The sequence below is a fragment of the Panthera pardus genome, unplaced genomic scaffold, assembly GCF_024362965.1.
Source record: "Panthera pardus isolate Hobbes unplaced genomic scaffold, ASM2436296v1 HiC_scaffold_11, whole genome shotgun sequence".
Lineage (NCBI taxonomy): Eukaryota > Metazoa > Chordata > Mammalia > Carnivora > Felidae > Panthera > Panthera pardus.
Window position 1 is genome coordinate 72,404,997 of NW_026526666.1, and position 27,395 is coordinate 72,432,391.

At 42.0% G+C, this 27,395-nt stretch overlaps 1 protein-coding gene across 1 annotated transcript in view; it reads right to left on the bottom strand.

Moving 5' to 3' along the window:
• Positions 1–27,395, bottom strand: part of ST3GAL3 (ST3 beta-galactoside alpha-2,3-sialyltransferase 3) — a 199,828-nt gene that overhangs the window by 70,509 nt on the left and 101,924 nt on the right. Inside the window, 1 exon segment of the mRNA XM_019428981.2 lies at positions 6,228–6,320. Coding sequence (XP_019284526.2) covers positions 6,228–6,320 — 93 coding nt within the window.

Genomic DNA, 27,395 nt, shown 5'->3' on the forward strand with positions numbered 1-27,395 from the left:
AATGGAACTATACTGTTGCAAGGTTCTTAAACTCTAAGTGAAGTCCTATAATATTATTTGAAAATATATTATAAATTAAAGACATATATTGTAAACTCTAGAACAGTCACAAAAAACATAAACAAAGAATTAAACCTATAAGCCAATACTGAAGGTAAAATGAAGTCATAAAACACATTCAATTTCTGGCTCAACAAGAGCCAGAAAAAGAAAGAAAAAATAAGAAAAACAGAAAACTAATACCAAGATAGATTTAAACCCAACCATATTGATGATTACATTAAATGTAAATGGTATAAGATCTGCAATAAAAGGCAGACATGGCCAAATTGGATAAAAAAGCAATACTCAGCTATGAACTACGTTCTGTCTACAAGAAACTCACTTTAATTGTGAAGACACAGTCAAACATAAAAGGACAGATTGTTGTAAACCAGCGCCGAGACTCAACTTTTCTGAGGCTCAAGGGTATACACAAACATATGCTTCCCCCCACAACACACACAGAAGTAAAAGTATGGGAAACATATACCACAATGAAGCTAACTCTAAAAAGGCTGGAGTGGTTACATAAATATCAAACAAGGGAGATTTAAGAATAAGGAAAAAAAGGACAATTCAAAATAATGAAAGGATCTATTCACATCAAGGGAATATAATAATCCTAAATGTACATACACTAAATGTCACAGCTTCAAAATATGGGAAGCAAAAACTAATAAATGGAGACCTCAACATCTGTCTGTCAAGAACTGTTGGAAAATCAGTAAGGATATAAGAGACTTGAAAAACACTATCAACCAACGTAATCTAATTGCCATTTATAGAATACCCAATAACAGCAGAAAAATCTCCAAGTGCACACAGAATATTCACCAAAATAGACCATATTTTATCTTATAACTCAGGTCTCAATCAACTTAAAAGTGTTAAAATCCTATGAAAACTATTTTCTGATCACAACAAAAATAAATTAGATATCTGTCACACATGGATATTTGGAACACCCTCAAATACTTGGAAATTAAGCTAAATTTCCAACACTTCAAAAGAAACCATGGGACAAAGTAGAAATCACAAGTAAAGTTAGAAAATATCTTTAACTCAATGAAACTAATAATACAATATCAAAATTTGTGGGATGTACCTGATGCAGTTTATAGAGGGAAATTTATAGCATGAAATCAAGGAATCAAATCAGTGGTCTAACCTTCTATCCCAAGAAACAAACAACAAATTAAACCCCAAATAAGCGTAAGGTAGGAAATAATAAAGATAAGAACAAAAAATAATGATTACAGTGAAAAAAAATACCAATAGAGAAAAATCAATGAACCCAAAAGCTAGTTCTGTGAGAACAATGAAAACAATAAAACTCTAACCAGAAAGACTAGTAAAAAAAAAGGGAAAATATATAAATGACCAATATCAGGCGTATTATGCCAATACATTCAACAACTTAGAGGAAATCCACAAATTCCCTGTCAGGCACAAACTACCAAAGAAGAAATAGGAAAACCCAAATAGAAATAGAAAAGCTCCAGATCTATTAAAGAAATGTAATTCTTTTTTTTTTTTTTTTAGAAATATAATTCTTTGGGTTTTTTTTGTTTTTGGTTTTTGAGAGAGAGAGTGCGAGCAGGAAAGGGGCAGAGGGAGAGAGAAAGAGAGAGAGAGACAGACAGAGAGAGAGAGAGAGAGAGAGAGAGAGAGAGAGAGAATATCTTAAGCAGGCTCCACACCTAGCGTGGAGCCCAATATGGAGTTTAATCCCAGGATCCTGGGATCATGACCTGAGATCAAGAGTCAGACACTCAACTGACTGAGCTACCCAGGTGCCCCTAGAAATGTAATTCTATGTTTTTTTATTAAAAAACTTCCCACAAGGGGATTTTCTTAACACAAAACCTAGGGAGCCCTAGATGTCTTTGCTGGTACATTCTATCAATCATTTAAAGAAAAATATTATCAATTCTATACAAAACTTTCAGGAAAATGCAAATGAAGGAATATTTTCTCACTGATTCTATAATGTCAGCATTACTCTGATATCAAAACCAAAAACGTTACAAAAAAACGACAGACCAATCTCTCACGAACAGAGAAACAAAAATCCTTAATAAAACATTAGTGAATTAAATCTAGAAATATATAAAAGAGAATAATAAATTAGAATAAAATGAAGTTTATTCTAGTATTAAAAGGTTGGCTTAACATTAAAAAAATCAGTCAACGAAAAAAATCACTGTGATTCACTATATTAATAGATTAAAGAAGAAAAGCCATCTGGTCGTGTCAAAAGATGCAGAAAAGGAAGCATTTGACAAAATTTGACATTATTCATTATAAAAATTCTCAACAAACCAGAAATAGAAGAGAATTCCCTCTATCCTAAAAGGGTATCTATGAAAAACCTACAGCTAACACCATAATGGTAATAGACTAAATGCCTTCCCCCTGAAATTGGAAACAAGTCACGGATATTCACTCTCACCTCATCTATTCAACACTGTATTGATGAGTCTAGCCAGTGCAATGAGGCAAGAAAAAGGAAAAAGAGGCAACCAGAATGGAAAGGAAGAAATAAAACTGTCCTTAATAGAAGACATGATTGTTGAGGTGCCTGGCTGGCTCAGTCAGCAGAGCATGTGACTCTTGATTTCAGGGTCATGAGTTCAAGCCCCACACTGGGCATGGAGCCTACTCAAAAAAAAAAAAAAAAAAAAAAAAAAAAAAGACGTGAGTGTCTACGTATTGTGATATTAATGCATGGACAGACATAAAGATCCATGAAATGGAATAAAAATTCCAGAAAGAGCCCCACATACATATGTTTGGCTGATTTTTAACAAATAGGCCAACGTAATTCAATGAAGAAAGAAGTCTTCAACAAATGGTTCTGGAACAACTAAACATACATATGCAAAACTATATACAAGAATTAACTTGATATGAGTCATAGACCTAAATGTAAGAGTTAAACCTATAAAAAATCTAGAAGAAAACACAGGAAAAGACCTTTTGACTTTGGATTAGGGTAAGATTTCTTAGATAAACCACCAAAAGCAAAATCCATAAAAGAAAAAATTTATAAATTGGACTTCATCATGATTAAAAACTTCTGCTTTGTAAAAGATATTGTTAAGACAATGAAAAGGCGAGCCATAGGCTGGAAGAAAATATTTGCAAATCGCATGACAGAGGGCTTCAATCCAGAATATGTAAAGTTGTCTTACATTCAATAAGGAAACAACCAATTTACAAAATGACAAGAGCTTTGACAATTCCTCAAAGATAAAAGAATGCTAAATAAGCACATGAAAATGAAAATGAATATCATTAGTATTACTAAAATGCAAATTAAAACCACAGTGAGATATCACTAAATTTTAGAATAGCTAAAATTAAAAAGACTGATGGCAGAGATGTAGAGCACCTGGAACTCTTATACAACGATGGCAGGAAAGCAACATAGCACAGTCAATTTGGAAAACTCTTTGGCAATTCTTGGGGTGCCTGGGTGGCTCAGTCGGTTGAACATCCAACTCTTGATTTTGGCTTAGGTCATGACACCATTCATGAGATCAAGCCCCGCAACAGGCTCTGTGCTGACAGCGTGGAGCCTGCTTGGGATTCTCTCTCCCTCTCTCTCTGCCCCTCCTCCACTCACATTCTCTCCCTCTCAAAATAAATAAATAGACATTAAAAAAAAAGTTTGGCGATTTCTTATAGAGTTAATGAGACATCCCATATACAAATTTTATGGTGGCTTTATTTATAATCACCAAAAACTGGAATCTACCCAAATGTCTTTTGACTACTGAGTAGATATTTTTTATTGTTTATTCATTTTTAAACTTTTTAAAATGTTTATTCACTTTTGAGAGAGAGAACGAGCGAGCGAGCGGAGTGGGGGAGGGGCACAGGGAGAGGGAGACACAGAATCTGAAGTAGTCTCCAGGCTCCAAGCTGTCAGCACAGAACCCAACGTGGGGCTCGAACTCATAGACTGCGAGATCATGACCTGAGCCAAAGTTGGACACTTAACTGACTGAGCCACCCAGGTGCCCCTCAACTACTGAGTAGATAAACAGACTGTTATATCCATACGATGGAATACCATTCAGCAATAAAAAAGAACAATTGATATATACAATACATGTATGAACCTCAAATGCATTAGAGTGAATAAAAGAGGCACACTCAAAAGGCTTCATACTATATGATTCCATGAATATAACACTCTGAAAATGCTACAGGAACAGAAAACTGTTCAGTGGTTGCCAGGGGTTGGGGGTTAGGGGAGAGGTTAACTACAAAGCAGCACAAGGGAACTTTCAGGAGGTGATGATGGAAATGCTCTACTGGATTGCTGTGGTTACTCAAAGGTGTGCATTTACCAAAACCCCTACAACTACACCAAAAAGTAAGTTTTGCTGCATGTACATTAAACTTCAATAAGTCTTACTTTTGAAAAAATTATTATACATCCATATAATCATGTTATGCAAGCATTAAATGAATAAGATTACCATGTATGCTGGTAATAGGATGATCTCTAACATATATTGTTAGGAGTAAAAAGCAAGATACAAAACAATAAATACATGATATTTCTATTTATATTACCCAGGCTGTCTGGGTAATAATTGGCTATCTCTGGGGATCTAGAGTGAGAGCAAATACCCCTTTGCACATTTTCAGTTATTATTTTTTTGACCGTATGCTTGCATTACTTTCAATTATAAAAAGTAAAGGGGTGCCTGGGTGGCTCAGTCGGTTGAGCATCCCACTTCGGCTCAGGTCATGATTTCGTGGTTCATGAGTTCTAGCCCCACGTCAGGCTCACTGCCGTCAGTGTGGAGCCTGCTTCAGATCCTCTGTCCCCCACTCTCTCTATCCCTCCCCCAGTGGTGCTCTCTATCTCAAAAGTAAATAAACATTTTAAAATATATATAAAGAAAGAAAGAAAAAAGAAAAAGTAAAAAAAACAAAACAAAACCCAACACCTATATCCAGGTCAAGGAAAACTCGTAGGTGTCTGGCCCAAGGCACTGAGTCAAGTAAACCTAAGAAAAGATGTATAAGAATATGGAACATAATACCAGACACTTACGAGGTGCTCAATAAATAGCTGGGGGAAGAAAAATATTTGGAAGCAAGTCAGAAGGCAGACCCTAGACAAAGAGATCTCTATCTGAACACCAGATATTCAGCAGAGCCCCTGTTTTAGACAAGGAGCTTCCATCACTCCCATTAGAAAAAGAAAAGGAGCATAAAAACCACATATTCTGGATCTACTTTGGGGCAAGTTGTTTCTCAGGCTTCCTCGGCAAGCACGTTGTATGCCCTAACCTCAGCCTTCTCAGGGATGGGATGTAAGCCCTTCCCCCAGTGAACGGACCCCACCCCAGGAGGCCACCCCAAGGGCTCCCCTGTGGTCCAAGTGCTGCATCCCCACTCCCAGAGGGTCCTGAGCGGCCTTTCCTCCAGCTCCTCTAAGTCAGACACTCCGATAACTTTCTGAAGGAACAAAATGACCCTGGCAGTCTCACTACACTCCAGACTGCAGACAAGCCCATCTTGGCACATCAGGTCCTTCTCCACACTGTAGCTTCATGGAAAGAAAACTCAAGAGGAAAAGGCAGATATGTAAGCAAGGCCCCTCAGCAGAATATGGTCAAAGAAACTCCCAGGGTTTGGCACAGTTTCTTCCAGCAAGCTTGGTTATCAGGAAATCAGGAACTCCAGAATGCAAAACGGACAAAGAGAGAAGGTGCCAGAACAGCCAGGCCAGGCTCAGAAACCTCTCTTTGTTCCCTGCTTTATTTGGATATGCTTCCCTGAAGCCATGTAGTTTTGATGCTATGACTTGGAGCTTCTATGCTGAGGAGGCTTATCTGGCTGCCTCTGGGTACCTGGCTTCCAAGGAGTGCCACGCAGGTTCTACCTGTCCCCTCCCCTCCACAGAAACAGGCTGTGCTGGCAGGTGCAAGCTCCAGAGACAGGACGGGGGTAAGGTACAGCAAGGGCACAGAGTGGGACTGGGGTAGGAACCAACCCGAAACAAGTCCTCTCCAGGCACCCACAGACTCAAGGACACAGGGCAGTAAGTTACACCAGAATTTCGCTTTCTCAGAGCACATCACTTGCACAGCATAGAGTTTCTGACTCCTGGGCCATGGACCAGGCTGTCTGGGCAGCGGGAAGAAAATAGGAACACTTACCGAGGAAAGATGGCAGTCATCAAGGCTGAAGCATAGCCAGGCTTGCAAGCTCCCTCTGAAAAGTTTGCGTATTTGGTGGCTAACTCAGCAGGCCTATGGGAAGAAAAGGAAAGTCACAGCTTGCCAGGCACTGAGCAGTCAGTGGGGTATTAGTTCTTAAAGAGCTGTAGCTGTTTGAACCTTGAATAACGCTTCATTCTCTACAATCAGCCTTTCAGCCCCTTTTCCACACCAAGGCTTCGGGGCGGGGGGAGGGGGGGAGTGGGGAACCCAAACCAAAAATTCTAAAGGAATATAGGTAGATAAATTAGCAAGGCCCCTGTACAGAATTTGGCAAAAGGAACTTGCTGGGTTTTGCAGCAAGCTTAATACCAAGGAAATCACGAACTCCATCCAGGCTCCCAGACTAGAAATATGGAGCCTGCAGACCTAGGGAGAGAGCTGCCCAGGCTTTGACAGTCACAGGCACCTGCCCTTTCAGGCTTCATTGTGGGGTTGTACACGCCCAGCCACACCTGCCTCTACTCTCTCCACATATACTATGATCCCGCCAGTGGGAAACACTCTCAGTATCCTGAATATAGGTCAAATATATGTTGGGACTATTGCTGTAACCGTTAGATGTTTAGTTGAGGATGCTCTGCTGCTTTCCTATTCTCTTTGCCCAGAATGTTCCTCCTTGTCCTTCTCCACCTGGCTATGCTGACTGGTCCTTCACAACTAAGCTTAGGTCTCAGCTTCACTGGGAGTAACTCCCTGGCCCCCAGGTTGGGCTAAGTGCCTCTTCTGTGCTCCACAGTCTGTCCCCCGTCACCCACATTACATGCTTATCCCCAGAGGCACTTGCCATACTATACTGTAACTGTTGGTAGTTTGTCTCCCTCATCATACTGTGAACTCCCAAGGTCAGAGTCTGATTTAACCCTGCATCCCCAGTACCTTGTGCAGAGATGGGCCCACAGAAGATGCCTATAATTTTCTGAAGGAACAAAATGACTCTGATAGTCTCATTGCACTTGTACTGAAAACAAGACAGTCTCGAGAGCCCACAAGCCCTCTAGAGTGTTTGCTGCATATTTGCTGAGAATTATTTCAGAAGACCTGTGTGTTCCAGCCCCGGCTTTGTTGCTGTGTGACTGTAGTCGAGTCACTTCACATCTTTGGGCTTCAGTGCCCTTATGTGTTCGATGTGGGGCTAGAGTCACCGCCTTGCCACCAAAATCCGTGCCAGTGCAGTTTAGAGAAAACCGCCGTGGAAGAACAGGACACATTCAGCGACTGCTGAGGCTGGCGGCCCTGCATGCTGGGGCACCTGAGAGAGCCCTGGCTGGCTGCCAGTTCCCAGGCCCAACCTCCCCCGCCTCCACCCTTGGGCCTGCCGCCAACATGCTGGTGCCCAGCTGCTCTACTGTGCTGGGGCCCCCCGTGGTAAGTCTTCCCTCGGGGCTGCTGCAGGAACTGGGTGGGGCAGGCCTGGGGGGAAGGGGGCTGGCGCCTATACTAGACAGCCAGAAACGATGATGCCACTGCCTAGCATGTGTCATGTGTGATTCACTCCCATGCCCCTGCGGGCCTAGCCCAGGGCCTTGCACAGAGTAATTGCTCACTGAATTTAGACAAACCCATCTGTATCCGTGTGCGTTTCTTCTGGAAATCTACAATTTTTTTTAGCATTTCCTACCAGTGAAATGTAAAGCCCGAAATGCAAATACAAATGCTGAGTAATAAGCCAGAGTCGAGACTTTATTTGGTAGGCAAAAGAAAAGTCAGAGGTTTAACAAGAGAATTTACGTAACAGTATTTTCTTATATAAACAACTGTATTTCCGAAACAAAACAGAAACTTCAGCATACTTCGTGAACTTGAGGAAAGCTCTGAGACTAGGTGCAGTGACTGAAATACAGATTTTTTTCAATTACGTCTTCAACAGCCATGTGAGTAGGTGCTATTAGTTATCCACTTACACGTGAGCCCAGAAAGAGAAAGAGACTTATCCAAGATCCTATAGCGCGTAAGTGGTAGACATCAGTAAAGGAGCTCTTCACATGGAAGTACCACCAGTGCGGATCGTGGTAAGGGCCATCACAGAGGGAAGCACAGAGTCCAGGGACAGCACATAAGTGGTGAGCGCCAATGGACAGGGGTAGAGAAGAGGGTCAAGAAAGCCTCACACAGCTCTCCGACAGCGTGTCTACAAGCAGTGAGGTGTTGTGAGTCTCCCAATCCCCCACTCTCTGTGTCCTGCCTTGTAGCAGTGGATTCCTGTGCTCTTCCTGAATTCCAGAAAGTTTCACACTGAGGACGAAAGACGGACAGCAGCTGCCCCTCTAACACGGTGTACCACAGACACAGATATACAACAACAGATAAACCTTTGGCCCCATCTTTCCTCTCTCTGGCTTACATCGTCCACCTCTGGCAAGGTGCTTCTGGAATAAGGGCTATGGGCAGTCCAAGATCCATGGACTCAGGTAATCTATCATGGAAAAGAGGGGGGCACCGGCCAGCTGGAGCACAAGGAAGCCAGAACCTACCCCGGAAGGCTCTTCCCATGACAGTGCAAGGTAGTCAGATGTCAAGGATGAGCACCTCTAAATCAACCCCCCCACCTCCATTTAGAAAGCAACAGTAACTTCTAAAACATACAGCCCCGGGGACAGTGGGCCATGTCAAGTTATTACCAAATTAAAATGCCTTAGCAATGGCCTCCTGACTATCCCAGTGGGAGAAGAATAGGGGGAGTGTTGGGGATTCTGAGTCATACAGCAGGCTGGGACCTCTGGGGCAGTTAGCGGTCAAAACCACCAAGATTAACAGTCGCCAACTCCCTCAGGCCAGAATAGTTAGTTTCTCTAAGGCACTCACACTCCAAATGCCAGGAGGCCCCCACAGATGTCTGATCAAATCATTCAGCCCTTGTTCCTCTCAAACTCTGCAGCTGGCCTTTCATTTTGGGAGATTTAGCATTTCAACCAGTAAGAGCACCCATTGTCCTGCAAACGTGACGACCAAGCCCCTGGGGTGAAGAGTGTAAACCACTGTACTCAAGAGGAAATCCAGATGGACAGACTGGAACCCAAAAGAAGGAACCAAACATCCACTCCCCTGCTTCACCCCAGAGCATGGAGTTTAAGGATCAGGCCAAGCAAAGGGTTGTAAATGAGAAGAGCATAGGATCTGGGATCAGAAACTTCAGTGTCCAGGGGACACTGGCAAGTTGTGTGACCTTGGGCAATGATGAAACTCTGATTCTCAGCTTTCTCATCTGCAAATGGGAACCACTCACTTCCCAGGGATCTTGGGAGGATGTGGCGAGAAAGTGCACGTGAAGGGGCTGGCTGTCCTACAGAGTGCCACCCAAATGTTATGTGAAAGATGAGATGCCAGAGGCAGGCATCGGATCATGGAGGCTTTGAACACTTGGCTCTAGTTTGAATTCTGTGGTAGGGGAGGGTCACTGAAGGATTCCCAGAGGGCGAGTGCTCTGACCAACGTGTGCATTTTTAAGGATCAATGCCTGGGAGGCGAGGAGGCAGAGAGAGGCTGAAAGGAAAAGTCCAGGAGACAGAACACTAATCTGGAGAGAGTGCTCTCTCAGTTGCCGAGGGGAGGAAGTGTCTCAAGAAGGACACAGGAACCAACCGAGTGCAACACAGTGGGAGGCCTGGTGAGGTGTGGCCACTGGATCAACAGCTGGCTTTGGCAACAGGGAGGTTACTCTTGACCTTGACAAAAGCTGGTTCACTGGAGTGGGGGTGAAATGCTGATTTCATTGGGTTTAAGAGAACACAGAAAAAGTGGAGTCATGGAATACAGACTACTATTTTTAGGAGTTTTGCTATAAAGGAAGACAGAGAAATGGGGCAATGAGGGAAGAAGCAGGGAGAGACGTTTTTGAGGTTAGAAATTAGCTTAGCATGTTTGTAAGCTGGCTGGAATAAGAGGGAAATTCCTGATGTGATAGAGAGAGGATGGCTATAGGAGAAATGTCCTAGAAGAGGTGAGGGGGGAAAGGACCTAACACAGAAGTAAGAGGGTTGGCCTTCCTCTGCTCGCCCTGCCCTGCCCTGCCCTGGCCCATGACTACCTCTTTATCTTGCAACACTCAGTTTAAGCACCACCCCTTTATGAAACTTTGTAAAAATTTTTTCCCCTCCCTGGCAGAACCAACCTACCTGCCTGTGGACCCCATTTCGCTTTGCTGACTTTCACCTTAGCTCGCTCACTTGTTCCCACACTCTTCTCTCCCTTCCTCCTTCCCTTCCTCCCTCTCATTCATTCATGCATGCATGCATGCATTCATGTAACAAATATTTAGAGGCGAAAGAGACACTCTGCTTGGATTTGTAACCTGGCTCTATCCCTTCCTCGTTGTTTGACTTTGGGCATGTTATTTAATTGCTCTGTGCCTTAACTTCCACATCTTGAAAAACTGGGATTATACTCATACAATTGTACTGAGAATTATGTTAAGAATAAAGTGTGTTTAACTAACTAGAATTGAAAAAAAAAAAAAAAAAAAGACATGACGGGGCACCTGGGTGGCTTGGTCGGTTAAGCATCTAGCTCTTGGTTTCAGCTCAGGTCATGATCTCATGGTTCATGAATTCAAGCCCAGCACTGGGCTCTGCGCTGGCAGGAGGAAGCCTGCTTCAGATTCTCTCTCTCTTTCTCTCTCTGCCCCTCCCCCACTTGTGCTCGCTCTCTCTCTCTCTCTCAAAATAAACTTAAAAAAAAAAAGACATGACAAATAAATACAAAAACAAAACAACAACAACAACAAAAAATAAATTGCATCCAGGTCTTTGCATAGTTTAATGTTCATTTGTTTTAATCACTGAATATTATTTAATTGTATGGATGCCCCACTCTTCATGTATCCATTCACCTTGACAGATATCTTGGCTCCTTCCAGTTTTTGATGATTTTGAATAAAATTGCTACAGTTATTTATATTTTAAAAAAGATAATAAAGTGCTTACTACAATGCCAAGGCACTTGGTTTTCTCTCAATACATGTGAACTGTAACAGCCTTGTTGTTGTTGTGTTCCAGACACTGGCCTGGGATTAGGGATACAATGATGACTAAGACCTGGTTATAGCCTAGCATTGACCACACTAAAGAGTAACTGTCCATTTAAATGATCTTTCTCTCGTACACCACGAAAACTGAGTGTGGTGCATGGCACAGAGTACCATGCATATTGGACTGAACTCAACTGATTACTTTGACAACTGGAAGGTTAATTAATAAAAAGTGGGGGGGAAGCAGTGGTGATGGCTGGGGGAAATGGAGATGGGACTTTGAGGGTTCTTCCTAGGCCTCTATATTCCAGTCAATGATCTAATTTCTAGAACCCTCCCAGAAAGGACTGAAATCAGATCAGCCCTCTACTATGTCTCTTCCTTCATTCAGACACTAGTTCACTGATGTAGAGTACAGGAACTGGCCATGAAAATGAAACAAGACCACATAGAGAACACTCAACACAATGCCTGACAAGGAACAGTTAATAAATATTAATGTCCTTTCATGCAAGCAGAGTTATTTAATCAAAGCTGGCCAACATTACTGTTGGAGGACTTGCACGAACACACAGATGAGAACCCTCAGCCCAGGGTGGGTCCGACCACTGCTTCTTCAATACTCTCTTCTCTGACATTCCTGATGGTGCATTTCTCCATTTACTAAAGGGCTGTTCCTGGAACAGGACTTGGGAAATGGCAGAAGCAGCTTAGATTAGTTTTAGTAATCCTATTCTGTCATTAAACATTTTCATTTTTATTTTTTTCTGAAGTAGACTTCATGTAAGGAAGGGTACTTAATACTGCCACAGATCCTTTCAAGCTCCAAGATGGGAACTTTTCTCCTTAAGGACAATTTCTATCTCCTCTGACTACCTCTTCTGTCTGACTTCATTATTATGGATCTGCTGGCTCTTCCTACATTATCATTAGTCTCTTCATTTACCCACATTCAGGAGTTGTGGATCCATCCTTCCCTGGGCATCACCAACCCTCTGCTCTTGTGAACTCCCAATGCAGACCAGGGCTTCCATATAGGTTCTGCCCCACTTACGGTGACCTATAATAAACTTGGCAGCACTGGCTTATGTCTTTCATCACGTTAAGGCAGAGGGACTGCTTCATCTGAGCCATGTGGAATTTGTGGTATTTCTCAGCTCTAGAGGACCTGCCTTTCAGCTCTTGCTACTTACTGCGCACCGTAATACCTTTTCAACACACCAGGCCACTCTGCTGTTTGATCAGTGACTCTGGAGCTGACATAACTGCAGTTTATTTTTGTCTCCAGGATCTTGTCATTTATGTCATTTTGGCTGGGAAGACGTCCTCCAGTAATCTCTTGCAAACGCGTTAGCCTGAACTGTATAGGCAATGTTCACAGAGACTCTCCGTCAGGGATCTATTGGAAATGCTCCAATTCAATTTTGTTTCTACATTTCATTTATTTGGAAAAAAAAAAAAAACAAACAACCACATCCTCTTTAAGGATGGTAGTGGAAAGAACATGGAAACTAACATTTATTGAGCACAAGCCATGTGCTAATAGTTGACCTAGTTATTTAATTTAGCTTTACAATAATCCTCTAAAGCAGTACAGCCCTTAGATTCAGGCATGAGTCCAAAAGAAAACATGGTTGGAAGATGTACTGTTCTATTTTTAACACTATAAAATTTCAAATGATAAATTTTGATAGGGTTTGCACTGAAACTGTTGATTGCTTTGGGTAGTCGACATTTTAACAATATTAATTCTTCCAATCCAAGAGCATGTAATACCTTTGCGTTTATTTGTGTCTACTTCAACTTCTTTCATCTAAGTCTTACAGTCTATTGGTACAGGTCTTTCACCTCCGTGGTTAAATTTATTTCTAGGTATTTTATTCTTTGAGGCAACCGTAAACGGACTTCGAAGGAATTTCTCTTACTGATAGTTATTGCTGCATAAAAATGCAACTGATTTTGTGTATTAATTTTGTATCCTGCACCTTTACTGAGTTTGTGTATTAGTTCTAACAGTTTTCCGGTGGAGTCTTCAGGATCTTCTCCATATAATATCATGTCATCTGCAAATACAGACAGTTTCACTTCTTCCTTTCTGATGTGGATGCCTTTATTTCTTTTTCTTGCTTGTTTTGGCTAGGTCCTCAAATAGTATGACGAAGAAAAATGGTGGGAATGGATATCCTTGTCTTCTTCCTGATCTTAAAGGAAAAGCTTTCAGCTTCTTATTGTTGAGTATGGTGTTAGCTGTGGGCTTGTCATTTATGGCCTTCATTTTGTTGAGGTAAATTCCCTCTATACTCACTTTTTTGAGAGCTTTTATTATGAACGGATGTTGAAATTTGTCAAATGCCTTGTCTGCATCTATTGGGATGATCATTTAATTTTTATCCTTCATTTTGTTACTGTGGTATATCACACTAATTGATTTGCGATGGTAAACCATCCTTGCGTCCCTGGAATAAATCCCATTTAGTCATGGTGTGTGATCTTTTCAATGTATTGTTGAATTTAGTTTGCTAAAATTTTGTTGAGGATTTTTGCATCTATGTTCGCAAGGAAAATTGGCCTGTAATTTTCTCTTCTTGTAGTGTCTTTGTCTGGTTTTGATATCAGGGTAACACTGGCCTCATAAAATGAGTTTGGAAGTGTTCCCCACCCCCTCTAGTTTTCGGAAAAGTTTGAGAAGAATTGATATGAATTCTTCTTTCGATGTTTGGTAGAATTCACCAGTGAAGCCATTTGGTCCAGGACTTTTGTTTTCTGGGAGTTTCTGATGACCAATTCAATCTCCTTACTAGCAATTGGTCTGTTCAGATTTTCTATTTCTCCATGATTCAGTCCCGATAGGTTCAAATGATAAACTTAACATGACTAGAAAACTAACTGCAATTCACATTTCCCCTGCATACTCTGGGTAAGACTTGCATTTGTGGCCATTGTCAACAAAGCACAGTCACAACCTTTGAGAGTCAATGGAAGCCAGTATTCACGGGCAGCACAAAGGATAAAGATAATGAAGCATCATGAGTAATGATATAACTAGCATGACATAAGTGGTACTGGAGAACTGAAGAGAAAGAAGATCTATACTGTTTCCATTCTTTTTTTTTTTAATTTTTAAATGTTTATGCATTTTTGAGAGAGACAGACAGACAGAGAGAGCGAGCAGAGGAGGGTTAGAGAGAGACGGAGACACAGAATCTGAAGCAGGCTCCAGGCTCCAAGCTGTCAGCATAGAGTTTGACTTGGGGCTCAAACCCATGGACTGCAATATCATGACCTGAGATGGTTGGAAGCTTAACTGACTGAGCCACCCAGGCGCCCCTATACCATTCTATAAAACAGGTTTCAGACAGCCATGGCTACTATGAATAGTAACAGTATTATTAGCTTTTTCTTGTGGGAGATGTGAATTAGCCAGGAATGATGCAATGGACCGTAAAATACACGAAGAGATGGTTCCTGAACCTGAACAGAAAGACATGGTGTCTGGATACTATGAAGAACCGTCATGTATACTGATTAGGTAATAAACAAATACATAAGTATCTCCTTTCCCCATTGTTCTAAATCCTCATCAGTAAATCAATGTATTTCACATGGACCCATCAACATGTTTACACACCAAAGGCATTACAAAAAATATTTAGCCAGGGCTCTGCACACCCTTAGAGAAGCCCTACTTTAAGTATTATTCTCATTTTTGACAAGACAAACTGACTCTAAAATCCATTCTCTGCTCTCACCAAAGCTCTTGCTTTCTTTGGTATAAACTGTAATGGGCATAAAGGTAAAAAGACTTGAATTTAAGTAACCAGCTCTTCACTTACTAGCTGTGTAACCTCAGGTAGGTAATCGGTTTCCTTAACTCTTGTAATAGCTGTAATAATACATATTTTATAGAGTTGATGGAAAGATCAAATGATTTCCTGCAACAACGTATGTCAGAGCATTCTTTGAAAGGTTATACAAATGTGAGTTACTGTTCCTACTGTTGTAATGCTTGATTTCTGTTTTTACTACTTCTAGATCATCTGAATTAGTATCATTTCACTAATCTAATGATGAAAAATTGTTCCTTTTATTTTTCTTACTTGGATTATTTTCTCCAACTTACTTGGCTGTCTCCAAACTTCTGCAAATAGGTAGGGGTGTGCAGGTGTGTGTGTGTGTGTGTGTGTGTGTGTGTGTGTGTGTGTGCAGTTAGATTTATGCCTAAGTCTTTCTTTGCATGTGTGCTTGCTAATATAAATGATACTGTGCTTTTAATGCCAAATTCCAATATAGGAAAACAACTGACTTTTGTATATTATTAGCCTCATATCCTATAATCTTGCTGTAATTGCTAATTAGCTCCAGGAGTTTTTGGCAAGTCCCTGGGTTTTTCTACATAGACAATCGTGTCATCTGTGAACAAAGACAGTGTTATTTCTTCATTCCCAATCTCTACGCCTTCTAATTCCTTTTCTTTTTTTATTGAATTAGCTGGAGCTTAGAGTATAACACTGGAAAGGAGTGGTGAAGGGGACATTCTTGCCTTTTCCCAATCTTGGGGGAAAGCATTTAGTTTCTCATCATTAAGCATGACGTTGGCTACAGGTTTTTTTATAAGTATTCTTTACCATACTCTATTCCGAGTTTGCTGACAGTTTTTTTGTAAAATCATGATTGGATGTTGGATTGTTATCAAGTGCTTTTTCTGCATCTTATAGGTATGATCATATGATTTTTCTCCTTCAGCCTGTTCATATGATGGAATACAGTCACTGATTTGCTAATGTTGAAGCAGGCTTGCATACTTGGAATAAATCCTACTTGGTTGGAGTGTTTGATTCTTCTTACATATTATTGGATTCAATATGCTAATATTTTGTTGGGATTTTTATGTTAGCAAAAGATAACAGTCTGTGGTTTTCCTTTCTTACGATGTCTTTTTTCAAAGTAAACTCTACCCCCAACATGGGGCTTGAACTTATGGCCCCAACATCAAGAGTCTCACACTTTCCCAAATGAGCCAGCCAGGCACCACCTTTCGTATAATGTCTTCATCTAGTTTTGGTTTTAGGATAATGCTAGCTTCACAGAACAAGTTAGGAAGTGTTCCCTCTGCTTCTATTTTCTGGAAGAGACTGTAGAGAACTGGTATCATCTTTCCCTGAAATGTTTGATAGAATTCACCAGTGAAACCAATTGAGTGTAGTGTTTTCTGTTTTAGGTTATTAAATTTTGATTCAGTTTCTTTAGTAGATACAGGCTTATTCAGATGATCTATTTCTTCTTGTGTGAGTTTTGATGGTTTGTGTCTTCCAAGGAATTGGTCCATTTCCCCTAAGTTATCAAATATGCCTTTACAGAGTTGTTCACACTATTCTTTTATTATCCTTTTAATATCCATGGGATCAGTACTGATGATCCCCCTTTTATTTCTGATCTTAGTCATTTGTATCTTCTCTCTTTTTTCTTGGTTAGCCTGGCTAGAGGTTTCTCAATTTCATTAATATTTTCAAAGAACCAGTTGTGGGTTTTGCTGATTTTCTCTACTCATTTCTGCTCTCTACTTCTTTGATGGCCTCCTAAGTATTACACCTCTTTACACTTCTGTCCTCTCCAATCGGCAGCCCAAGTCATCTTCCTACGGGTCAAAACTGATGATGTTTTTCACCCGCTTAAAACATTTCAGTGGCATCTCCTGACCTCAAGATGAAGCCTAAACTTCTTACTGTTATATCTAAAGCCCTGCATGATTTGGCCGCCCCATTCTTCCAGACTTATTATGTCTCACCCTCAGATCTCCTGGAGATTTGACAGCCCAGCAAAGATAAATATTGAATATTAAGCCTTTACACAAATATTAATTTCAATTGTAGATAAGGATGAGATACTTAAACAGGCTCATAGGATATACAGAAAACTCTCCAACTGATTCAGAATTTAAAAGACCATAAAGAAAAACCAGATTAGCAAAATCTAATATATGTTAGCAAAAATTAATATATGTTTTTGAAAACAGTGTTTAGAGACCTAGAGATTATGAAAGTTTGAAAAAAATTACAGAAAAGAAGGCACATCCAAATATATCTTTTCACTGTAAATGTACATGAGGAAACACAGAAAATGTAAACTCAAAAGGAAGAAAAGTACCCACAATCCCACTATCCTAATATAACTACTACATTCTGCCATAGTGATTATGATATAGTCAGATCTGATTATAGTGACAGACTTGAAGGCTATACCCCCATGGTTCTCAACCCTGGCATGTTAGAATCACCTGGGAGAACTTTTAAACTTTAAGGCACCTACACCTGATTCCTGATCAACTAAATCAGAATCTCTGGGTGGTGAGGACTTGGGTTGAGAGACACTGTATATGGGCAGACTCCTGTGTGTCAAGCAGGGCTCTCTCCTCAAAGCTGAGTTTACTCTTGGTATCAATCAACTGGGAAAGTGGAGAGTTCCTCAGACAGAAGGCAGCATCTTTTAGAGCAATGATTCTCAACTTGGACCCATATTGGACTCACCCGAAGAGCTTAAAAAACCCCTAATGCCCAAGCTACACCTCAACCCAATGACATCAGAAGCTATACGGGGTGGAATGCAGGCATCAGCAATTTTTTAAGCTCCCCAGGTGATTCCAATATGTAGTCCAGTTTAAGAGCCACTGTGCTGAGAGCTCCAGGTAAGCTACAAAGTGAGAATGTGGCTCTTTGGGTCTTGATCATATAGGTATCGAGATGTATAGCAGGAAGCCCTGTTGTGAAACAGGGCAGAAGTTGTGAGGCAAAGAGCCCAGTCAAATCCAGCGATGCTGAGCTCTCCTGTTGTGAACTAAGTATGGCCCTGGCTTGAGCTGTCTACAGAAGAGACAGACTACTATTTTGAGTTTCTTATATTTTCAGGGTTTATTTCTCTGTTGTCCTCTTTTAATTCTTAGTGAAATATTTTTAGCTCTGCTTAGAGGAACCAAGATAAAAAGGTTTCTGTTGTTGTTTTCTTTTTGACAGCATTAAAGAAAACCTATGCTCTCTGGAATCAACGTAATGGTAGTGGCAGTTCCTGAAGTGAGAGACCCTCCAGGAGATGGTGACACTCGGGGTTAAAGGCAGGGGCCACGTGACAGTTCCATTCCCCCCAAATCTTCCAATATGGAGACTTGGGCCTGGGTTTTGTTATTAAAGATGGCACTATTCTGTCTTACATCCTCTTCCTCTGCCCTTAATTAATTTAACATTTATCGAATATTTACTGTGAGCCACAAACACTATACAAGGCACTGGGAATACAACTGTGAGCAAGACATTCATACCTCCTGCCCTTATAATGCTTACTTAAGATCAAGTTGACAGAGTGAATTTGGGAAAAAGAGAAAGCACTATGGAATAGTGGGATGGGTAGAAAATTTGGAGCCAGGTGGAGAAGGAGTAGAATGCTAGCTTGATCACATACAGTTCTCTGAACACAGGTAAATTATTTCTATGGTTACTTTCTCATTTGTTAAAATGCATTTAAATACCACCTACTTCGGGGCGCCTGGGTGGCTCAGTTGGTTAAGCGCCCAACTCTTGATTTCGGCTTAGGTCATGATCTCGTGGTTTGTGGCATCAAGTGTCAGGGTCTGCACTGACAGCACAGGGTCTGCTTGGGATTCTCTCTCTCTCCCTCTCTCTCTGCCCCTCCCCCACTCGCATGCATATTCTCTCTCTCTCTCAAAAATAAATTTAAAAAACATTAAAAAACAATAAAATAAGGGGCGCCTGGGTGGCTCAGTCTGACTCTTGGTTTCAGCCCAGGTCATGATCTTGCAATTCGTGGGTTCGAACCCCACATCGGGCTCCATGCTAACCGTGTAGAGCCGGCTTGGGATTTTCTCTCTCTCCCTCTCTTTCTGCCCCTCCCCTGCTCATGCTCTCTAAGTAAATAAATAAACTTTAAAAACTAAAATAAATTAAATGCCACCTATTTCATAGAATTGTCCACCAATTAATCCATCCATCCATCCATCCATCCATCCATCCATCCATCTATCCAACAAATGTTTATTGAGCAATCACTAAGTGCTAGGCCCTGTTTTATGTGCTAAGAAATAGTTGTGAAAAAAAACAGACAAGTACCTTCCACCTGCCCTCCCTCTACTGGAAGGAGACAATCAACAAGTAAGTGAAACATAGATATCCAACAGTAAAAAACACCCTAGAGAAAAATGACACAGTAGAGGGAACAGGGAATGAATGCCAATGGAGGTTGTGGCTACAACTTTAAATGGGACGGACAGGGAAGACTTCACTGAGAAAGGGGATATTTGAGCCAACCTCTGAAAAAGTGGGGCAGATGTCAGGGGAAGAGCACCCCAAACAAAGAAATGAGCGAATGCCAAGAGTCTGAGGCAGGAATGGGCCTGGAGGATTTGAGGCACAGCAATGGGCCCAGTATAGTATAATAAACAAGGAAAGTCATTAAGAAAACAGGAGTCTAGACCATGTAGGGGCCTTGGTTGAGCATGGTAAAACCAAACTGGCTCTTAGCTAAGAGAAGTCACTGGAGAGTTCTGATCGCAGGAGCAATCAGGTCTATCTTACACTTGAACAGGATCACTTTGGCTTCAGTGTGGAACTGGACCACCGGGAAGCAAGCATGAAAGCAGCCAGGAGTGAAATAATGGAGGAGACGATGGTTGTCTGGACAGAGGGATGGTGGCAGAGATAGCGAGGAACAGTTGGCTCTGGAGGTATTTAAGGTAAAGCCAATAGGCTCTGCTGATGATTAGTGTCAGAGACATGATGCTAGGTTTTTTTCCTGAGCAACTGGAAGGATGAAGTCACCATTTACCGGGGTCGGGAAGATTCTGGGGGGAGGCAGGGGTTGTGAATCAGGGGTTTGGTTCTGGACATGTTAAGTGTGAGATGCCCACACATCCAAGTAAAGAAGACAACTGGATGAGTCAGAAGTATGGGGAAAGAAGACTAGGCTTGCACTGTGCATTTGGGAGATACCAGCTTCAGATGATACAGCATCTAAAGTCACGGGACTGGTGAGATCTTCTAAGAAAAGCATGAGGCACATAGTAAGTGTTCAATAAACACTTTCCCCATGCAGCCACAGGGACTTGGCAGGCCATTCTGGAAAGAGTTAACTGGCTTTGGGGTATATTACAGACTGTTCTGGGTTTATAGGCCTTTCACAGTTGGCTTGGTTTTCACAAGCCTTTGGGGGTTAAAAATGGTTGGTTTTGGCTTTCGGATCTTTGTGTCTTCACAGAGAATTCATTATGAAAGTAGACAGAGCGCCAAAGTCCCCATGCTCTTGCCCATATGATGACGATAAAACACCACATCCTGGCAGTAGACAGGAGCTCTCCCAGAGCACAGAGCACCTACCCACATGCAGCTGATGTGAATGAAGCCTCCCTTTGACTAAACCAGCTCCCTGAAGGCTGACATCAGCTCAGGAAACACACACCTGGACACCACGGTCTGGCTCCGTCAAGGCTCCAGGTGGCTCTTCTCTCCATTCCTGGCTCCTGGTGTCACATTCCTCATAACTGAGATTTCCTTCAGGTTCTGTGCTGAATGTTCCTCCTGCGGATACTGGCAGGCCTAACCCCCTCTCTTCCCCTCATCTGCTCGGATGTCACCTTTCAACGAGGCCTGCCCTGACCACTCCATTTAAACCTGTAATCTCTTCATTTGCATTTCCTTGTCCTGTGCGACTGTCTTCGGTGCCACATACTACCTTCCAAGATATTGAAAACTTTACTTATTTATTACACTTTTTGTTTAATGACCTTTTTAAAAAATATTTTTGAGAAAGAGAGACAGAACATGATTGGGGGAGGGGCAGAGAGAGGGAGACACAGAATCCGAAGCAGGCTCTAAGCTCTGAGGTGTCAGCACCGGGTCTGACATGGCGCTCGAACTCACGAACTGCGAGATCATGATCTGAGTCAAAGTCACAGCTTAACTGACTGAGCCACCCAGGTGCCCCTAATGACCATCCTGTTCACTGGGCTATCCTCAGAACAGAGAACGCTGCTTGCCACATCGCACTTGCTGGAGAAGTTTGTTAAATAAATGAGGAGGTGCTTACCTCAATGTTGGGGCAGCAGCCTGTAGCCCTGAGACTTTCCCCAGGACCCTCAACTTTAAACAACAGACTTGCAGAGAACCCAGAGCCTCCCCAGGGACCAGACTGGACACCCCACCCCCACCCCGGAGGTATCATCCAATCAAACTGTAGTTGAATACACTCAACAGCCTGAGTGTCCACCCCCAGGGGAATATGAGATTAGTTCTTGGGCAATCTTGAGGCCAGCAAAACCCAGCTCACCAGCCTCACATCCTGGTTATTCTTGTTCAGTCCCCCAATTATGCCTTCTCAGTTTCCTCACGCTCAAGTCACTGCTCTCTGCTTCTTCGTGGCCCACATCTCCCCCGCTGCCCCATATTCTAACTTTCCACTGTGTTCTCTGAAGACTTGTTCCTTTATATCCTCAGCTTCTCCAGTGAACGTCCCTTCCATCTGCTGCTTTCACAGAAACCTGGGTCTCCCCTGAAAACGCCATTTCCTCTACAGCCCTGTGTGAGGGAGGCTGCTCTTTCCTGTGTTCTCCACGCACCTGAGGATCCCTTGTCTCCTCTTTGTGCTCCATCTTTCCAGCTACCAGTATGTCATTCTTATTAGATAAAATCAGAAACAAGAACCTGTTCCTTGTTCGTGCTATCCAGAAATACTACCCCTTACCCTCCCTCACTGTTCTCATTTACTCCCTTCCCATTCACTAAGTCTTTAGCTCACAGGATAGTCTTTCCCATCAAACTTATAAGGGTGTTCATTTGGCTTAGAATTTTCAGTTTTAGGGTGCCTGGGTGGCTCGGTCATTTGAGCACTGGCTCTTGGTTTCAGCTCAGGTTAGGATCTCAGAGTTTGTGAGTTCAAGCTCCACATGGGGCTCCATGCTGACAGTGCAGAGCCTGATTGGGATTCTCTCTCTCCCTCAAAATAAATAAATAAACTTTAAAAAAAAGAATTTTCAGGGGCGCCTAGATGGCTCAGTCTGTTAAGCATCTGACTTTGGCTCAGGTCATGATCTTGCTGGTCATGAAAGTGAGCCCCTCGTCGGTCTCTGTGCTGACAGCTCAGAGCCTGAAGCCTGCTTCGAATTCTGTGTCTCCCTCTCCCTCTGCGCCCCCTTCAAAAACGAATAAACATTAAAAAAATTTTTTTTAATAAATAAAAGTATTTTCAATTTTATCCCAATTACAAAGCACAGAGTTGGTACTTAAGAAATAGTTGCTAAATGAATGAGTGAAAAAATGAAATCTGGGGCATGGAGCAAGAGGCAAGCTGAAGTTCAAGTCTCATTTTGGGGCTAGATTTTTCCTAGTTTAGCAGACACAGATAAGGGTACAGGATAGGCTGAATCTCATCCTTGGGTGATTATTATTATCCCCATTTTATAACTCTCTCAAGATTATATCAAGTGAGACGTGGAACTGGGCTTTAAAAATCCATGTCTGACACCATAGCCTATGTTTCTAACTGCCAATAAACACTGCCCTCCTCAACAACATAGCTTGCAGTTAAAAGACAAAGTTTCAGACAGATCACTGCATTGAAGTATTTTGAGTAATTTTCATAGTGCTGACACATGATCTTGTCATATACATACGAGCAGTAGGGAATTCTCAAAGGAAATGGAAAACTATTTTTTCCACAAAGGTATCAAGAAATATAGTGAAGACAAACAAAAATCCAAAGCATCTATTTTCAGATTTGTAGAGAATCACTGGATATAGAGACATTTAAAGAATATTTCTCTATATTAGGAATTTAAGAATGGAAAAACACCTGAGGTGGGGACACAATTTTTATGCAGCTATATCTGTGCAGAACTCTCAATTCAAGCAACTATGATTCATGGGCCAAATCTGACCCACTATCTTGTTTTTCATATGGCCTGTGAGTTAAGAGTTATTTTTAATGGTTGAGAATAAAAATCAGAAGAGTATTTCATGACACATAAAAATTATAATAAAATTTCAGTATCCATAAATAAAATTTCATTGGAATACAGACCTATTCATTTGTCTACGTGACGTCCATGGCTGTTTTCATGTTACAGCGGCAGAGTTGAGTAGTTGCAACAGAAACAATAAAGCCAAAAAACCTAACATATCGATCATCTGGCCCTTACAGAAAACGTTGCCCAACCCATAATAGTTCATTTCTTCTGACTTATCTTCCAGTTTGCTAATGCTATCTTCAGTTGTCTCTAATCTGCTGCTAAATCCTATTGAGTTTTTAATTTTAGTAAATGTGTTTTTTAATTCTAGAAGCTTTGTTTTTCCAACCTAATATTTTGCTTTTTCTAATCCCCTAGTCCATGTATACAGCTCAATCTTGTCTTTATTTCCTTAAATATAGTATATCTAATTGCCTTATCAACTGTGTCTGGTAAGCCCAATTTCACAAGTCTTTGTGGGCCCCCCTCTGTTGTCTGTTGTTTTTCACGGTTCTCACTAATGGAGACTTGTTCCCTTGCACACTTCAGTTATTTTTACTCTGAGCTGTTTGTTTCTTTTAAAGGTTATTTGCAGGGATTTCACGTCTTCCTCCAGAGCAGGTTTGCGTTTGCCTCTGCCAGGACTTTGGCGGCACTGCCAGTCTGGGATACATTAAACTCTCATATAATTAAAGTTCACAGCTTGAGGTTCCACAGATCACCTGAGCAACGAGAACCCTGGTTGCAAATAGCAAGTGTGGCTTTTTTTAAATGAATTTATTGCTCTGATCCACTAAGAGTTCTGGAAACCTGAGTTGAACTTCTGGCTCCACCTGTGCTAAGTCCTTTGGGGTTCCAGTTTGATGTGGAAAGGGTCAAAAGATGGAAAATATGGAAGAGATGTCAGTAGACCTGGAGGCTAGAATGAAAAGGTCTAACAATTTAATCAGAGTTTCAGAAGAGGAGTGGAGAGAGGGTGGGCAGAGGCAATATTTAAAGAGATGATGGCTGAAAATTTTCCAAAACATATGAGTTCTTATACTACAGAAGTATAGTGACAGACAGTAGCTACACTTGTGGTTAGCAAGGTGTAACATATGGACTCTTCAAATCCCTATGTTGTACACCTGAAACTAATATAACACTGTATGTCAACTATACTTCAATTTAAAAAACCAATTCTGTAAACACACACACACACACACACACACACACACAATCTGTTTGATTTAAAAATTAAATAATTTTTGGGGTGCCTGAGTGGCTCAGTCGGTTAAGCATCCAACTCTTGGTTTTGGCTCAGGTCATGATTTCACGGTTCGTGAGCTCGAGCCCCACATCAGGCTCTGCACAGACAGTGTGGAGCCTACTTGGGATTTTCTCTCTCCCTCTCTCTCTGTTCCTCTTTCCCTCTCAAAATAAATAAACATTTTTTAAATTAATTAAATTTTAAAAATCTAAATGAATCTAATCACGATAAATAAAAAGAAATGCTCACATTTATAAATCTATTTATACTTTGTAGAACCCTTTCTTCTAGTCTTCCTTAAAAACCTTGGGAAGTGGATCTTATTATCTACATTTTTGATAAGAAAAAACTGGTATTCAGAGAGCTAAAACAAATTATCTAAGGTCGCATAATTCTTTTCTTTTAATTATTGTTTATTTATTTTTGAGAGAGGGACAGATCACGAGCAGGGGAGGGGCAGAGAGAGAGGGAGACACAGAATGTGAAGCAGGCTCCAGGCTCTGAGCTGTCAGCACAGAGCCTGACGCAGGGCTTGAACCCATGAACTATGAGATCATGACCTGAGCCGAAGTCAGACGCCCAACTGACCAAGCCACCCAGGCGCCCCTAAGGTCACATAATTCTAAGCAGCAGGGGCAGAATTCAAATCTAGTTCTTCTGATTCAAGTTCAGGTCCTTTCCTGTGCATTAGAATTAGAACACAACACAGCAGGGGCACCTGGGTGGCTCAGTCGGTTGGGTGTCTGACTTCAGCTCAGGTCATGATCTCCTGGTCGGTGAGTTCTCATGCTGTCAGCTTGTCAGTGCAGAGCCTGCTTCGGAAGCTCTGTCCCTGTCTCTCTCTCTGCCCCTCCCCTGCTTACACTCACTCTCTCAAAAATTAAAAAAAAAAAAAAAAAAAAAAAAAAAAAAGAACACAACACAGAAGGTGACTTCATAAGAGGCGATCTGGATACTGCCGAGGGATCAACTCCAAAACCCAGAATCGTTCACTTGGAAACTTCTCCTTGGAAGCAGGTAAAGACCGTTTCCACACATCTGTGCTTTCTTCTAAAGATAGCACTGGATTGGAAAAGTCTTTGCAATCAGAGGCAGGAAAGTTCTAGCTTATACCTTAACTTGTGAGTTATTCCCCAGGCTAAAGACCAAGTTGACTCAAATGGCTCATGGATCTGGCCTGGTACACACCAGAAAGCTGCACATCAGCCTGCTGTGTACCACCCAACTGTTGAGACAACAGGGCAGGAGTGTCCTCCTAATTCCCCTTCTTACGCTGCTGGAGACAGTTTAAATACCATAGTTAACATGTCCTAAATAACATGCCTTTTGTTCATCGATGTGATTTGACTTGGTAAATTACTACATCTCTTCCATTCTGGTGGCATTTCACTTGCTTAGCTGATACTTGATTTTTTTTTTTTTTTTTTTGCCCAGAGTACTAAATTAAGAATTTTCGAAGAGTGAAGGCTGTGGCTTTCTAGCATAATTGAGCCCCATTCCCCAGATGTTAACATATAGCTGACATCTCTTTACTAGCCTGGTATAAAGGGCAGACCATCCTTCCCTCGTGGCTGCCTCCGTGATGTATAAAAGCTGGAAGAATTACAATGCCTGAATTCACAATATGAGGCATGAAAGCCAAAATGCCAGAAGCCAGGGAAAGGGTTTAGATGCTAGATAATTCAGTGGGAAAGCCAAATAGCCCCAGATTCAATGTCTTGTATGTAGGCACAGCCATCACCATCACAAGCGGCTGTGGGCAAGGCTTCATGCAAGAGAGGAAAGGAGACACAATGCCCATCTTTCATGTCAGTCTGGTGCTGGCAGGGGACACAGGACTACAAAAGTGACTGACAACAGAAGGGAGCCACAGGCAGTTTTTCAACCATTTACTGCATATCAACCATGTGAGAGGTGCCATGCAGGGTATGAACACACAGAATGGATACAGTCCAATCTCAAGGCATCCCAGTCTAACTGGAGAAGTGCACGGTCATCCACCTATCATCCATGCATCCATCCATGCAGCCATGGTTACTGAGCACCTCACAAACATAAACCAGCGCTGGCTGGGTGCTAGAAAGGACAAGAAGGCCAGAACAGAGCAGGATTCTGAAAGGATTAGACTCTCTGTAGTTGAAAGCCCTTATGAAGTAATCACTTCAGTTAAGTCCTCACAATAACCCTAAGAGGTAGGTATATTGGTGTCCTCCTCTTACAGATGGACTGAGGCTCACGGTGGCTAAGTAGCTTGCCCCAAATCAAAAAGAGAATAAATGGCAATCTGGGATTTGAACCAAGGCAGGCCTGGCTCTAAGCCTGTGCTCTTAATAAATTGATAATTATGACATAGTTCATTATACTACAATGAGATAATCAGTGGCAGAAGGAGAAAATTCACAGGAAGCAGAGGGGGAGAGATCGTGAATTTTGTGCAGGGAAGAGGTAGTCTTTGAGTTTTCCCAGGAGACCAGCAAGGAAAGGGAATTGCAGGCACAGAGAAGAAGCACACGCAAAGGCAGACGGGAATGGGGGGTTTGCCAGTGGCAGAGACAGGAGCTAACGCAGCAGAGGAAGCCTGATCACAGCAGTCTTTTGCACATCAGGCCACAGAGCATCTCTGACAGGCCACTGCCTCCTGCTACAATTCAACCATCCTCCGCTCTGTAGCAGAAGCCTTCCCAGGGCCTCCTTGTCCCTCAAACCTGGCAGTGGCTCCTTCTGTAGGGAGCTCCCTGTGCCAGCCAAATCTAAGGCTTCATGTTTGCACTCACAATCCCATCCCCTCTGGGCCCCTGCAGACTATAACATGCTCCAAGATTCTGCTAATGGCGGGGGCGGGGAGCAGAGGTCCCAGGGAGTCCCCCAACAAAAGCAGGGCTGAGGAGGTGA